The sequence below is a fragment of the Zea mays genome, chromosome 10 (assembly GCF_902167145.1).
Source record: "Zea mays cultivar B73 chromosome 10, Zm-B73-REFERENCE-NAM-5.0, whole genome shotgun sequence".
In the NCBI taxonomy this organism is placed as follows: Eukaryota; Viridiplantae; Streptophyta; class Magnoliopsida; order Poales; family Poaceae; genus Zea; species Zea mays.
This window is the reverse complement of record NC_050105.1, coordinates 78,959,208-78,974,020: the sequence shown is the minus strand read 5'-3', so window position 1 is coordinate 78,974,020 and position 14,813 is coordinate 78,959,208. Positions and strand designations below refer to the sequence as shown.

Genomic DNA, 14,813 nt, shown 5'->3' with positions numbered 1-14,813 from the left:
CGTTGGATTCCGACCGTTGGAGCTTCTGACTTGTGGGCCCGCCTGGGTGTCCGGTGCACACCGGACATGTACTGTTTGATGTCCGGTGCACCGGTATGGGCGATTCTGCCTTCTGCGCGCGCTGCGCGCGCATTTAATGCACCGCAGGGAGCCGTTGCTCCGCTGGCACACCGGACAGTCCGGTGCACACCGGACAGTCCGGTGAATTATAGCGGAGCGGCTGCCGCTCGAACCCGAGGCTGGCGAGTTCAGGAGGCCGAGCTTCCTTGGAGCACCGGACATGTCCGGTGCACACCGGACAGTCCGGTGAATTATAGCGCGCCGGCTTCCGAGAATTCCCGAGAGTGAAGAGTTGGAGTCTGAGTCCCCTGGTGCACCGGACAGGTACTGTTCACTGTCCGGTGGCACACCGGACAGTCCGGTGCGCCAGACCAGGGGTGCCCTCGGTTGCCCCTTTGCTCCTTTATTGAATCCAAAACTTGGTCTTTTTATTGGCTGAGTGTGAGCCTTTTACACCTGTATAATCTATACACTTGGGCAAACTAGTTAGTCCAAAGATTTGTGTTGGGCAATTCAACCACCAAAATTATATAGGAACTAGGTGTAAGCCTAATTCCCTTTCATGGCTTCGGCTGCGGCGCCTTCAGTTTCGGCAGTTTGGTCAATGGCAATTTTTGATGCTGGTGTTGGAGACGGTGTCCCATGAATTACATCTGCTATTTGAATAATCCTTCGTTTTTTCGGCAGTGCAGGACCTTCGTCTGCCGAAGCTGCCTTGTCCTTCTAAAAAAACTTTGTCAGTTCCAGCGCCAGCGGACTTAGCCTGATAGGCAAGGGTTCAGTCATTACCTTCATAATCTCTTCTACTTCAACAGCAGAAGGAGAAGCAGGAGTATCTTCTTCTCGGACCGGCGTTTCCGGCTCTGGAGATGCACTTTTTCTCTTTCTTGTAGTGGCCACCTTCGGCTCAGGGTTTAACTCTTCAGGGCTAAGTTTTTCAGAATCTTTCTTTTTCTTTTTGGCTACCTTGGCGATTTCTTCGTCAGTAGCGCTGGCAATCCTTTTTCGCTTCGGGCCTCCAGCATCTCCGCTCAGTCGACCATAGTCAGCATATTCAAATCCTATGGCATCAAGCACCCTGTTCAGCCTTCGCTTCGGCCGAGTGCCGAAGGCCGCTGTCATCAGTTGGTCCTCTTTTTTGGAGTAATTCCCAAGAATTTCATTACTCATTATTTCAATTGTATCAAGCCATTCTTGGCAGGGTGCTTTAAAATATTTCTTAAACTTATAATAATAGGGCAGTCGGACGAGTTCCCCCTCTTTCTTTTCCCCTTTAAGCTTCGGCATAGTCCACTCTTTCATAGTTGGAAATACCCCGAAGGCCAGAAATTCTTGCACTAAATCTCTAGTGCCAATATGTTCTGCAATAATTTTGAATTCGCCCAGTGCAGCCCAAGTTGGACCTTCTACTGCCATTTTGCATCGGGGTCTTGTTTCTCCGAAGATTAGTTCAAGAGGGCTCTGAACTAGCTTCTCTTTGTCTTCGTCAACTTTGACATAAAACCATTCTGACTTCCAGCCTGCCGGCCATTTGCTTCGGTAGCTGATCGCAGGAAATTTTGTGGTCTTCCGATAGGCAAAATTATAGCAACCAAAATTTTCATGCAATCCATCTTTTCTGGCCTTAGTCTGGTAATGCAGCTCATGAACTCGACAGAAGCTGTCGGCAAACGGCTCCACCGCCTGGCTTCGGAGGGCCCAGATATAAACACTAAGCCTGACAATGGCGTTAGGAGTCAGCTGATGAAAATAGATCTCAAACCTTTGCAGCACATCAGAAATCATTCTATTCAAAGGAAATCTCAACCCAGCTTTCAGAAAACTCTTGAAAATAACTATTTCATCCTTTTCTGGCTTCGGGGTAGTTTCTTCCCCCCCCCCGAAGCGAAGCAGCTTCTTCTCATTTTCACTGAAATAGCCCGACTTCACCATTTTGGAGAAATCAGCCTTGGAGACAGTCGACTTTCCGAAGTCCAAATGGCTGGGCTTACTTGGTACGACAATATGGTAATCATCATCGGAATCAGCTTCCTCAATATCTCCTTCCTCTGCTTCGGCAGCAACTTGTTCTGTATCGGCAACAGTCTGTTCTGTCTCGGCAGTACGGATTCCTTCCGAGGTCACCAGTCCGGATCGTTGCATCACTTCGGAGATAGGAACAGTCTCCGCCCCTTCGGCTTCGCCTCCTTCACGCTCAACTCTAGCGGTAGAGCGCACTCTGGCCATTTAATTCTGAATTTCTTGAAATACTTCTTGGGAACTAAATAACTTCTTCTCCCGAAGCTTTTCTTCTGACGAAGTAGGCTCTAAGCTGAAGCTTCGTCTGATTGCGAGAGTCAAGCTTCGGCTATGGTTAAAAATTTCGGCAGCAAAACAGTGCAATAGCAATGAATGTTGTGGTAACTTCACACCTACCCGTCTGTTTATATAGTACTGTAGGTAAGAAGGTGAATCGTCAGGATTTCTACACCAGGCAAACAGCTGCTCACACCCGCTGCACGGTGGGCCGCAAAGACCAAATAGTAAACCTGCAGGGTGGGACCGCTACGCGCTCGGAAACTGTATCGTTTCTCGACAACGAGCTCAGGGAAGGTGTTTTTCGGACCTTCGGCTTCCTGAAGCCTAAGAGACTTTTTTCACGGATCAAGCTCGTTACGAAAAACGATCTAGTACCGCGAAGGGGCTACTGTTGGGTTCATGCTTCGTCGCCGAAGGTCCTGCAGAAAGAGACAGCTTCGGCTGAAGCTGCCCGTACGTGACGTCGAAGGTATCATTCATGAAGCTTCGGTATTACAACATATCCGAAGGTGAAGGGACGAACCGACTTAAAGATAGAATGACCTTTTAGTCCATAAAGGTCTGAGTCAATGTTGTAAACTTTTATGAGGGGCATGATTGTAATTCCTCACAGGCTGTGTCCTGTGCCTATAAATAGTGAACAATATTCCTTTACTGTTCACGCATTCCTGTAATTGCAATCGCATCACTCGAAAATTATTCTTTGCCAAGGCAGAGGTATAAATGTATCTAATATTTGAATACATCAAGCTTATATAATACGAAAATGATGTTGTTCATTTATAATTTACTTGTCTTTAATGCTTCATATCTCGCATTGTTTTATATAATCTCTGAGAGTTCAATTACGAAGATTCAACCTTCGTAATTGTTCCGTTTTTAACCTTCGTCCGAAGTTCATTAAATCCTTGAGGAAATAATGCTTCAGCGGACGAAGGGCATTGACATTTAACATTTTATGTTGCCTTGTTCTTAATTCATAGCATTTGAGAACAAGTCTCCAACAAGACCTCCTCCCATCTTTGTGGGAAACAATTTTCCATATTTGAAAATTCATATCATATGGAAGCATAACTTGGGGCATTTGACATAGGAGTTTATAGAGCTTCCACTTAAGGGCTCCCAAAACCTAAGGATTCCACCAATTTAATTGATGATGTAATTTACTATAAGAAATTGAACACTAAGGCCAAAACACCCTTTTAGATGCTTTTGTAAGGACGTTTTCAATAGAGTACATAACCATAAGGATGTTCATGCTCTTTGGTTGGAAATATGTGCGCTTCATGAGGGAACTATGAACAAGCATGAGGAACATTATCATTTTGTAATGAAGATTTAAACTTTTTTTAAATGCTTTCTAATGAGAATACAAATGATATTACTCATGACTAAATGTTCTTATAGAAGAAGTTAATGGATGTGGGCTCACACAAGTTACACAACTAGATGTTGTGAGAAATATCCCGAGTGTTCTCCCAACTAACAAGTAGGCCACATTGTTACCGTGCTTCATCAAATTGGTATATCCACCTCTACTACAACTCAAATCATTTGACCATTACGAATAAAATTTGATGGTTACATAGGAAGGTTCTAGATAGGGAAATAGGGTATCAGATTGGTTCGATAAAAGGTGTTAGACCGCATGAGCATACCCAACAGTCAGTAATGGCTAGTGATGAAATAGTACTAACACAGTAGTCATTGTGATGCATCAGACCATGCTCAATGGTCCAACAATGCTACCATCGGCGGATGGTCCGATGGTGTGTAATGGCGCCTATTGTAGTACTCATTGGGGCTATAAATAGGACTATAAACTAGATATTTGAGATGTGTGAGAGCTAAGAAACATCACAAGATTGTTGGGTCTCATGTCTAGTAGCTCTAGATAACCAAGTGCTTAAAGATCACTTGGTGATTAGCATATGTACTTTATGAAGTGCTTAGGTTAGTTAGACTACTTCTATTAGTGCTTGCTCTAGGACTAGTCCTAGTGTTAGAAGTTAGGATTAAACACTTCTACCCCTTGGTTCTTGCACACATTGGTATTGAGTTGTACTAGGAGGGGCTTGTAGTCTTGCGAGACCACACAAACTGTGTTTGTGGTGTGGCCATAATTGTCAACAATATGTCCAGAAACTCATAGTGGAGACGATGGATGGAGAATATAAGACATAACACAACTGGAGCACCACTTGAATGCTATCTATGGAGTTACCCGACCGGAAGTTTAGCCCTCACATGGGATTTCTTTGCGTGGAGCTCCAACGAGGATTACAAGGAAGCTTGCATGCTTCTTTATACCTCAATAAAAATAATAGAGTCATTGATGGTATTTTGTATCTAACGTATTTAAACTTTCACATTTATATTGTGTTATATTGGTTGCATGCTTTACCTTTCTAGCTTAGCTATCAGTTAGTGGTAGGTTTGTAAGGTTGTATTACTCTTTGCGGTGGAGATAGCAACACTTAGTAAAAACCATAGTTACACATAAGACAGTTTATTTATTGCATAAGTTTTGGCTAAAAGAAAAGTAGAGATCATAGTTTAGAGAGAAACTAGAGTGTCTAATCACCATCGTCTTAAGCATCATTGTTCCTTTCATCCTTGATGACAAGGGGGGAGGTCAAGAGTTTGTAAGATTGGGGGATCGGGGGAGAGGGGGTGTAAGAGATACACTTTGGAATTATTTGCTATTTTCTCTATGTGTGGAACTTTTATGTGCACTTAATTTTACATTCTCATGCATTATATGATACACTTTATGTTATTGCATATGTAGGATATGGTTGTGATGTCATTATTTTCTTTTTTGTGAAAGATGTCATTATTGTCTTGTTTTTACTTCACATTCTATAACCTATCACATACGATTGTTTATGCCTATTCACTTTATATCTATTATAAACAAGGTTCCATTAAAAAAATCATTTCTTTTACATACTTGATATGACGCTTTCATCAATCACCAAAGGGAGGGAGGTTGAAAGCATTGGGCCCTCTATGGTTTTGATGATTTATGACAACAAAATATTATTGTGTATAACATATGTTTTTGTAAAGGTAATTAAAGTTATGTCATAATGACAAAGATTATTTGGGCAATCAATGGTTATCCATGCCCTTGATTATTGATTTTGTTTTGATTTTCAAGGAATGGATGATACGGTTAAGGATGGACAAGTTCTAAGTATCACTTGGAGTTAAGAGACACTTAGAATAGTTTAGGACATTGTTTTTTTCCTTTAACCGTACTATAAAGGGGTGTTAACTAGTAGCTTGACCTAGGAAAGTCTAATGAGTTTAGTATGGTGCACATAATTGTCTTTAGCTCTAAGTAGTTCAAATGAGGCCTAAAATAAGTTTGGATCAAAATCCATTTACATTGCTTTCAAAGCTAAAACTGTAAGAATGGTTTTTGAGGCATTGAACCCTAAAGTTTCAGGGTCATCGAACCAATGTTAACGGTCCGATGTCTCCACGTATACAACCCAAGAGAGCATGATCGTCGAGCCATGCGAATAGTTAAGCATCATACCAATGGTTATGGGTCCGATGGTCTATGTAAAGAAAGCAGAGAGTTCCAAGATGTGTCAAACTAGTTTGACGGTGAGCATAGGACCTGTGACGCAACTATTAAGTTTAGGGTTCTTTCTACATGATCATCACACCTAGGGATGGAAGCGAGCCAAGCTGAGCTCGGCTTGGTACAACTCGGTGACTGAACGAGCTCGGTTCGGTTCGTCCACTTGGCGAGCTGGAGAAAGAGGCTCGGCTCGACATTGGCTCATGAGCCATTTCCTGATACTTATTTTTGCATTATTTAGTAAATTAACATTATATAAATTTAAAATATGGAATCATCATTCAACATTATGAGTAATTTAAATTATAAATTGTAATATATTCACCATCAAAGATTAAGAAACGAGCTATTATCCATAAAATTATCTAATATTAATTATTATTCTATAAATTGATTAATTTGGCGTGGCTCGCGAGCTAGAACGAGTCGAGTCGACTCACTGGAAAAACGAGCTCGAAAAATGGGCTCAACTTGGCTCGTTCGAGGCTCACGAGTCTCAAGCTTATTTTCTAGCCCTAATCACACCATATGATATGAACAGTGGCAGTGTCAGACCAATGAGTTTGGGTCCGGCAACCTATGTTAAGTGATAAAATAGAGTTTTGCGGGTATTAAACTGGTCCGATGGTGAGTGTCGGTCTATATGCTCACAACAATAATTCAAACGACATTGAGGGTGAGGTGATCCAACAATCATAATTTTTTCAAAGTTACTATAATGACGGCTGGTTGGGTCTATAAATATCCCACCAACCTACCCATATAAGTGCTCTTGTTTAATTTAATAGGTGAAGCAACCCATTTAAATTGTAAGAAAGTGCCTTTGCCTAGTGAGCGACTTAAAAGCTAGTATTGGATTGATTTGTGACCTCAGTAATGCATAAAAGAGTAATTAGTGTGCACCCATAAATCTCATAAAGCTTGGTAAAGTTAAGTGAGAATTTGTGCTTGTTACTTTTGATGATCATTATCACCTAGACAGTTCGGTGACGATCGAGACAACAATGATCACCCAGAGATTTTATATGTGATACAAGGTTATAAGTGACTCATTATACCAAGACGATAAAGAATCATCCAATAAAGAGCACTTAGTTCTTGCATAGGTCAAGAATGAGCAACACATATATATAGATGCCCCAACGAGGATTAGTAAAAAGTCTCTCCAAGATCTCTACAAAACATCAAAATATCTTTATTGTACACATTTACATTTGAACAATTTACTTTTTTTAATATATGGTTGAGAACTAGGGTGCAAAACATTGTCATATTAGGTTAGGTACTCGGGTGAAACTGGGCTAGCAATTAGGATTTAGTTTACGCAAAGAAAAATAGAAAAGCTCATTTCAATCTCCTATTAGACATCTTGATCATTTAAATGATTTTTTGTTTCAATAATCTTTTCCCGAGCTCTATCGACAATCTTTCTACCATGGAGAAGACGAACGATAATCTTTTTTTTTTCGGACAGGTGGTGGTACCCTACTAAAGAACGCATAATGGGCAATTTTGACCACCCTTTCCAAATGGACAAAAGGACAACTGATGGAATGTGTTACCATCATCGACATTGAATGTTTACGCGGACACCCAGCATGATATTCGAATCCTTATTATTGTCAAACTTCAGTAAACAACACTAGTCCCTACTTCATGTGTTTCATGCTCCGCCTTGCTAGATTTGATCCGAGCCATCTGAGAGGTCAGCAGCTCATGCACTCTTTCCTTAAGCTGGAGAGACAGAAGCATATTAGCCTAGATTCTTAAGGGCCTGTAAGTCGCTATGATAAGCAATAAGTAGACTCAACAAGCAGTCGCTGCTCAGTATCAGGCTAGCACGAGAATAGCTAACCTGTTTGACGCCGATTTCGGTCTGCACAGATACTTGGAGGGCGCCTTCTGGCCCCAATCTTCTGTACCGTGCTACATCTTCATCAGCATCGTGAAAACTTATGGGCTCTTTCTTTCCCAAAAGATCGCATTTGGAAATAACATCAAGCCATAGGCGGTCACCGAATCTGTCCTTAATATGCTTGTACGTGATGTACTGCCAAAAAACCCACCACGTTAAGTGCAAGCCCTTTGGAGAGAGGGATGTGAAACATGTGATTTGGCACATCTGAACACAAGGTGAAGGACTTTCTTCTAGTATTTCTGGTGTGAAACTTGTGATTTGGCACATCAGAACACAAGATGAAGGATTTTCTTCTAGGGCGTGTTTGGGATCAAGGGAATTAGAGAGGTTTGAGAGGGCTAAAATCCTCAACCCCCTTCCAATGCCCTTGCTCCCAAAACAATCCCTAGTATTTCTGGTGTCCCCTAGAACAAGTAAAACATGTACCTGATCGGCCACTGAGGTCCCACAGTCTTCGGATAGATCATGCACATACAGGACAGCGATAGGTAGATAAGAAAGGACAGCTAGTGTCAATCGCTCTATGTTATTTCTGTCATCTGCAAAAATGCCGAAACAAAAATAGATCAAAGCCTTTTGGTGCAGCAGTATGTGTGTTTTAACGAGCAAAAAAGTAAAACATAAAAAAGGGACACCCTACATAAATGACGATCACTTTCGACTTTAGTACAACCCATATTTGCTACAGTGTTGCTTTATCAAGCACAAAGGAAAATTAATTGTCTGAACATAATAACAAAAATATCATAAATTTAGGGGGGTCCGTTTGGTAGGGCTCTAGCTTTTCATGAAAAGCAGCCTTTTTGGTAGAGCTGAAGCCATTTTACAAATCGTTTGGTAGAAACGGCTTACCCTAGAGAGCTAGAGCCATTTTTCTGTATTAAAGTGCCAGAGCTAGAGCCGGTGAAGCTACTATTTGTGGTTTCTTCTCTATAGTACAAAAATGACTCTTACTTCTAGGTGCTTTTCACAATAAGCCGTTTTTTTTTAAAAAAAAGTGTTTGGTAGGCTCTGGCTTTTTCTAGAAGAAAAGACAGAGCCGAAGCCCTACTGAACGAGCTCTTACACATGAAAGCTACACCATGGTTGTTACGACGGTAAGGCGATCTACGATGGTATGTAACCTTTTTACCATTTAAGCGCCTAAGGCTTGGGGCGAGACGACTACAGAGACATAACAAAGGTGAATAAAAGCATAAAAATGCAATATAATAGATAGATGATATAGGTCAGAATAGGTAGGTTATAGATATATAGATCATAGATGAAATAGGACATAAGTCCTAATGCATAGCATAGTTCACAAAATAATATAGTTTTGCACCGGTGCACCCTAATGCATAGTTCACAAACTAACAACTCCACAAAAGAACACATGATAACATAGCTTTGCACCGGTGCACCCTAATGCGGGCGTCGGAGGGGGTCCGGTAGAATCAAATGAACTAGGCTGCTAGTCCGAGCTCGATTAGGGTCTCCGACTCGACTAGAGCAACTAGGTAGTGATTAGTCGTCCTAGTCGCCGACTAATCGCGATTAGTCGTCCGACTAAGGGTTATGGTCGACTAGTTATGCCTGTCTTGGGCCACTAATCCGGCCTCTATTATGTGGGTCGGCCCACCATCTGTACACAACACAAACACTGTTTTTCCCTACGCCCCGGCCTGTACCAATATGGTACGCACTGTTGCACGTGCGCCCTTCCCCAATGTCGCCACCCCTTCTCCTCTCTTGCCGCCCTCCTCTCTTGCCGCCCTGTTGTGCTCAGGCAGCCCTCTGCTCGAGCAGCAGCTGTGCCCCCTCCATCGAGCGACAGTTGTAGTCTGCAGAGGCCCCCTCCAGCGTGCTCCTGTCCTCCTATGTTGTTTGTTCAGCCGAGACGAGGACCTCTTTAGACAGTAATTGCTCTGATATTTTGGTTGTTCAGTGTTCTTTGTTCACTTACTGAGCAGTATTGTGCCCGCCTTGGCCTCCTCTTGAGTTGTGCTTCACTTGATTGTTGTGCCACTACAGATGAGAATAGGAGGTGGCATAATAATGTTGAAGTCATCTTCCCAGAATCTGTGTTGCCCCAGACCCAGAACTTTGGCAGTGGCACTGGTACAGTCTTGTAGTCCAGCTAGGCAGCTACAACCATATATATTCATATATATATATATATTGATATATATATATATACACACACACACACACACACACAAACATATGGTCCTGTTATAGGTGGACGACTAGGAGTCGACTAGGCTCGACTAATCGAGCAAATCGACGACTAATCACGATTAGTCACCTTATCGGTGCTCAGACGACTAGAGTCGACTAGCCAACTTTAAAACCTTGCCATGGACGATTCAAGAACCAGGAGCGGATCTAGACAAAATAGCTATTGGTGTTATCTCCATTAAGTTATAGTATCATCAACTTATTTAAGCACTAACAAGTATACATTTTAATGGAGATTACTAAAATCTATTGGTGTCACAGGACTCCACAAAAATACCCTGGATCCGCCCCTGTCAAGAATGCCATAGGCCTAAGATCTATGGTATCTGATATGGCGTCCTAGCTGCAGCCATGAGCTACACTTAGAGGACGCCATAACCACCATGAGCTACACTGCCTCTTAGGGAGTGGTTTGAGAACCAGTCTGACTCACCATCATGCCTTGTCAGGAGTCCTGGAGTGTCCGTAACCTTCAGTTGTGACAAAAAACAAAGGAAGCAAAATTGGTGTCAAGTCTAGTGGTTTTATGATCATGTTAAGCAGAAGGCAATTGGTTATTTGGTTCAACCTGAAAACGTTCCTGATTAGATACAATGTGACCCATTAGAATCCCTCTTGTTGTGAATGGGTAGCTGCAGACCTGCAGAAACACAGTAGGATGAGACACAAGAAATTTAGCAATCAGCAAACTGTATATTACAGATAACCATCCACCAATGCTTAAATGATGACATGGAACAAATTCATCATTCAGAACCCATAGTCAGGCATTTTTCCAAGAACGTATTTTCAAAAAACAGAAGGTTATGCTACTAAGTCAAACCACTCATAGATGTTAACTTAAGGTCACTGATGAAGAAGAAACATGTTTTTTACACAGGAACACATTGGATGAAGCATGAACATTAACAAACTACTGATTGGTAAGAACTAGTAACTAATAGTCAACAAATGAAACAAGAGGATCAAAAGTACTTATTACACAGTAGCAATAGAAAATTCCTTGTGAAACTGTGTCTACCATCTACCAACATACAAACTGTGCTGAGCATTACCTCAGGTTTTCCAGATGATAATATCCGGACTAAAGATGACTTCCCTACATTGGGTGATCCAACTAGACATAGTGTTGGAATATGTAGATCAACAACAGGCATAGAACGCAAAGCCTGTAGCAACTCAAAAATTAACCATAAATCAAATTAAAATATTTAGAAGCCTGAATAACAGCAGCAGAAAAAGAGAGACCGAAATCATTTTTCTTATTCTCCAACTTGAAAGAAAGATAGTTAAAACCTTTGCTACATTTACTAAATCATCAATGGCGTGCTTCCCATGCTGGAAAGCCTCTTCGAGTTTCTTTCTGCCCTGGGAAAGTAGATAAGAGGCAACCAAAGCATTAGCAATGCAACTACAAAGTCACTTCCAAAACAATTTTGTCGAGGACAAGACAATGACAAAGGATCAACAACAGCGATTGTTTTATGAGTTGGAACCTGAACAAACCTCAGTGAGGCGCTCCTCTGCTTCACGTTTTGTTGTTGACTGTCAAGGTTAAATATATACATCAGCAATAAAATTCCATACTACAATATGACAAATAAAACAAATATTGCCAATTTTTTCAGCTATGGGAACAATGCCAAGATTGTCCAGAAATAAAATGATACTTCCTCCGTCCCAAATTAAAACTCATTTTAGATTTTTAATGGATTCATACAATAATTGATGTATGGTTTTGTATGTGTCTAGATTCATCCATTTGAATATAGACACAAAAACTAAGAGTTAAAGTGAATACTAATTTGGGACGGAGGGAGTAGTTATTTAATAAATACTCCCTCTGTTCCAAAATAAAATTCGTTTTAGCAAATTAGTGGGTTCATACAACACTTGATGTATATGCGTCTAGATTCATCATCATTCATTTGAATATAGACATAAAACCAAGAGCTAAAACGGCTACTATTTTGAGACGGATGGAGTATTACATATCAAAATATTAGATTTTATCCCCTGTTTTCCTAGAAAATGTTTAATGTGATGTACGTATACTGAGAATAACTTCTATAATTTTATTAGTCACAATTGAGGAAAAAAAACTGGTAGCAATCATATTTTGAAACTGAAACCATGTTCTTGTAACTTTGCCAAGTGAGATCAGACCAAGTAACTAACCCATTGGACTGAAAATGTGGTGAGATGGTTTGAGACAGCATAACTTTTATGTGTCATGACTCATGAGTTTCAAGTATGCACACACAAGAGAGTTCCGGAGGAAATATCTTGACTTGAACGTGGGAGTCAAATTTGATCTTTTTGCTTGTTAAAAACATTATTGTACATCTTATCTCTGTGTGCAGTAAGCCAGTATGCATTCCCATAAGTTGGAGATGTAAATCAATATAAATAAATTGGTATACATTCACCTTAGCACAGACTGAAGCATGTTGCTTTCCAACAGAAGTAATCCTTTTCCTGAGAGTATCTACACGTCCTAGAACCTGGCAGGGTACTACCAACAACATCATAATAACTCAACGAGTAGAAGGGAAAAGTATCATATTAATATATTATTATTCATGCCAAGTTGATAATTTGTTTCTGTACCATTATGAATATCGCATACTAATACTCAATACCAAGAAAACAAAATTCTTAGAACTATACCTGCTCATAATAACCCTCGCCAAAAGTCAACTCAATGAGAGACCTCTCATAAGGATGCAAATCTCTCCTCTTTGGGAAGTTTTCTGTGTATGTTCTCAGCGGTACAGAAAGTTCCTGAGAAACAAAACAGTTCTCAATATCAAATAAATGAACCTACTCAGCAGAAAGACAACATGATCCACTTACTTTCATTAAGGCATCAAGCTGTTTCGCACCTTTGTTCCTTTCACGCTTAGCAATATTTGCTATACCTACATTAGATATGAATCATAAAGCAAACGTTTGGTCATGCTAAAACAAAATGTTAAGAGAACAATATTCCCTCATTTAGCAGAGTGTGAATAATAAATGGTCAGATGAATCATACCCTTTGTTGGTGGCACGTTTCTAGATTTCCTTTGTGCTGACATTAGTATATCAGTTGCAGGCATCACCATTGGTATTTTCTGAAACGCACCAACTGTTTCTAGCTTTCTCTGTTCTCCCTGGAATTAGGTAAAGCAGTAGCAGAATAGGTAAGCATGATAATGAAGTAATATGCTAATAGATCTAGATTTTTTCCAAGAAAATACAGTATTTGTGAGATGATTAAATTAAACAACTTACAAGTGCATCATAAGGTCAGTGCTTGAGGCGTGAAAATTAGTTAACTGCTAAGGGTGAGAACTCCCCTTTTCCTTTTTTTCAAGTAAGTCATCAGTTTTACAATGATTCCCATCTTTTAGTAAACCAGAACATGGGTTTCAACGTCAGGCCCTGTTGGCCTGTTGAACATGTGAAATGGACTTGCTAATAAAATGTTCATAAAAGAATTTACCTGTGTATCATCTAGCTCTCCCTGTAACTTGTCATCCAAAGAATAGCTACATGTTGCATGAGCACGCCGACACAAAGAGACTCCTGAAATCCTCGGTTCTAGAGTTGATAAGAAACCTGAGTTGAAGGCATCCCCGGTGGAAAATGTTAAAAACAGTGTATCAAAATTGAAGAGACAATGAAAACCCCAATAATAATGCTTGTGGGTGCAGCAGAGTTTTGGTTCCCTGCAATAAAAATAGAGCTGAGAAGCGTGACTGGAAATAGGCATTTCATCAAACACCTTGCAGTTATAGCCAACCACTTTCATTGCTTGGGTAAGGCAAATACGATACGGGAACTAGTAGGTAAATAAATAATCCTACGCAGTAGGCAGACAGTCCCGCGTGAACAGAACGCAGGCCTCAATAGAAACTAAGCTAAGTCAAATCTATCGCGCATAGAAGAACCCAAAGAGCGTGCCCGTGACTAAATGTATCTAAGGCGTCGGCGGCGGGCGTTCCGTCGAACACCCTCCGTGCGAAGGGGCGGGGGTGGCGGCGAAGTTGGTAAGGCATACCTTTGGGGAGGCAACGGTGGTCGGCTCGCCTCGCTGGCGCGGAGCGGGAGAGGTGCGTGGTGGCAGCAGGAGGAAGAGCTCGCCATGGCGGGCGCGGGCGGAGGTGTTGGAGGTGGAACACCGCACGGCCTCCTGCGGTGGCCGTGGCTCGCATCCCTTCAGTTGGCAGCAGCAACAACAGCGAGCGAGCGCTTCTGTAATCTGTAGTCTTCTGCAACGGATATGTTCCACGGACCCAACGGCCCACGGAAAATAATCGCTTGGACCAAGAGGCCAAGAGGCCAAGACCTAAAATTCGTTGTAAACACCCAATTTTTTTATTTTGTTTTTTCCGCACAAAAATTGCACAAGAATTTTATGGATGAATTTGTATAGTACCGCATCAGTCAGTTTCTCACGCCCACCATTACAGACATGATGTTGAGCAGCTGATTTGTCATCTTAGTATGATCGAACGGTCAGACAAGGCTATCCGGCTATATGTTTCGGACTGTCTGCGCTTAGGACGGTTCGAGGTCATAACCTCGAAGTTATAGTTTAGAAGGTCTGTGATTAGATTAATTTAGGATATATTTTTTATTTTGTGTGCTTATCCAACTAATCGTACGTGAATCTATTACATCTAGAAATGGATTTAGACCTCTACCCTATATACGAGAAGTACGACCGACTGAAGC

The 14,813-nt window shown here is 41.3% G+C and overlaps 1 protein-coding gene across 3 annotated transcripts; it reads right to left on the bottom strand.

Annotated features, from left to right (window-relative positions):
- Nucleotides 1–7,442: 7,442 nt before the first annotated feature.
- Nucleotides 7,443–14,382, bottom strand: LOC100285001 (nucleolar GTP-binding protein 1). Of its 3 annotated transcripts, none has more exons than XM_035963081.1 (14): nucleotides 14,137–14,382; nucleotides 13,579–13,661; nucleotides 13,129–13,246; nucleotides 12,948–13,012; nucleotides 12,762–12,875; nucleotides 12,521–12,595; nucleotides 11,598–11,636; nucleotides 11,388–11,459; nucleotides 11,147–11,260; nucleotides 10,660–10,731; nucleotides 10,525–10,561; nucleotides 8,298–8,410; nucleotides 7,809–8,003; nucleotides 7,443–7,687 (listed from the first exon to the last, which is right to left on the bottom strand). In XM_035963081.1, the coding sequence occupies exons 1-14, from the start codon at nucleotides 14,288–14,290 to the stop codon at nucleotides 7,583–7,585; spliced, it is 1,356 nt and encodes a 451-aa protein (XP_035818974.1). In that variant the 5' UTR covers nucleotides 14,291–14,382; the 3' UTR covers nucleotides 7,443–7,582. The 3 variants fall into 3 exon arrangements, with proteins under 3 accessions (XP_035818974.1, XP_020400688.1, NP_001357618.1); XM_020545099.3 differs by having other exon boundaries at nucleotides 13,579–13,804; nucleotides 14,137–14,367; NM_001370689.1 differs by having other exon boundaries at nucleotides 7,457–7,687; nucleotides 13,579–13,694; nucleotides 14,137–14,348.
- Between the last annotated feature and the right edge of the window lie 431 nt (nucleotides 14,383–14,813).

Bases quoted from the DNA above. Each gene is read 5' to 3' on its own strand.
- LOC100285001 (XM_020545099.3), bottom strand. From the start codon at position 14,222: ATGGCGAGCTCTTCCTCCTGCTGCCACCACGCACCTCTCCCGCTCCGC. The intron at 13,805-14,136 runs GTATGCCTTACC...TTTTTATTGCAG, and splicing joins CCACCGTTGCCTCCCCAAAG to GGAACCAAAACTCTGCTGCA. The intron at 7,688-7,808 runs GTTAGCTATTCT...CTGTCTCTCCAG, and splicing joins CCGAAATCGGCGTCAAACAG to CTTAAGGAAAGAGTGCATGA.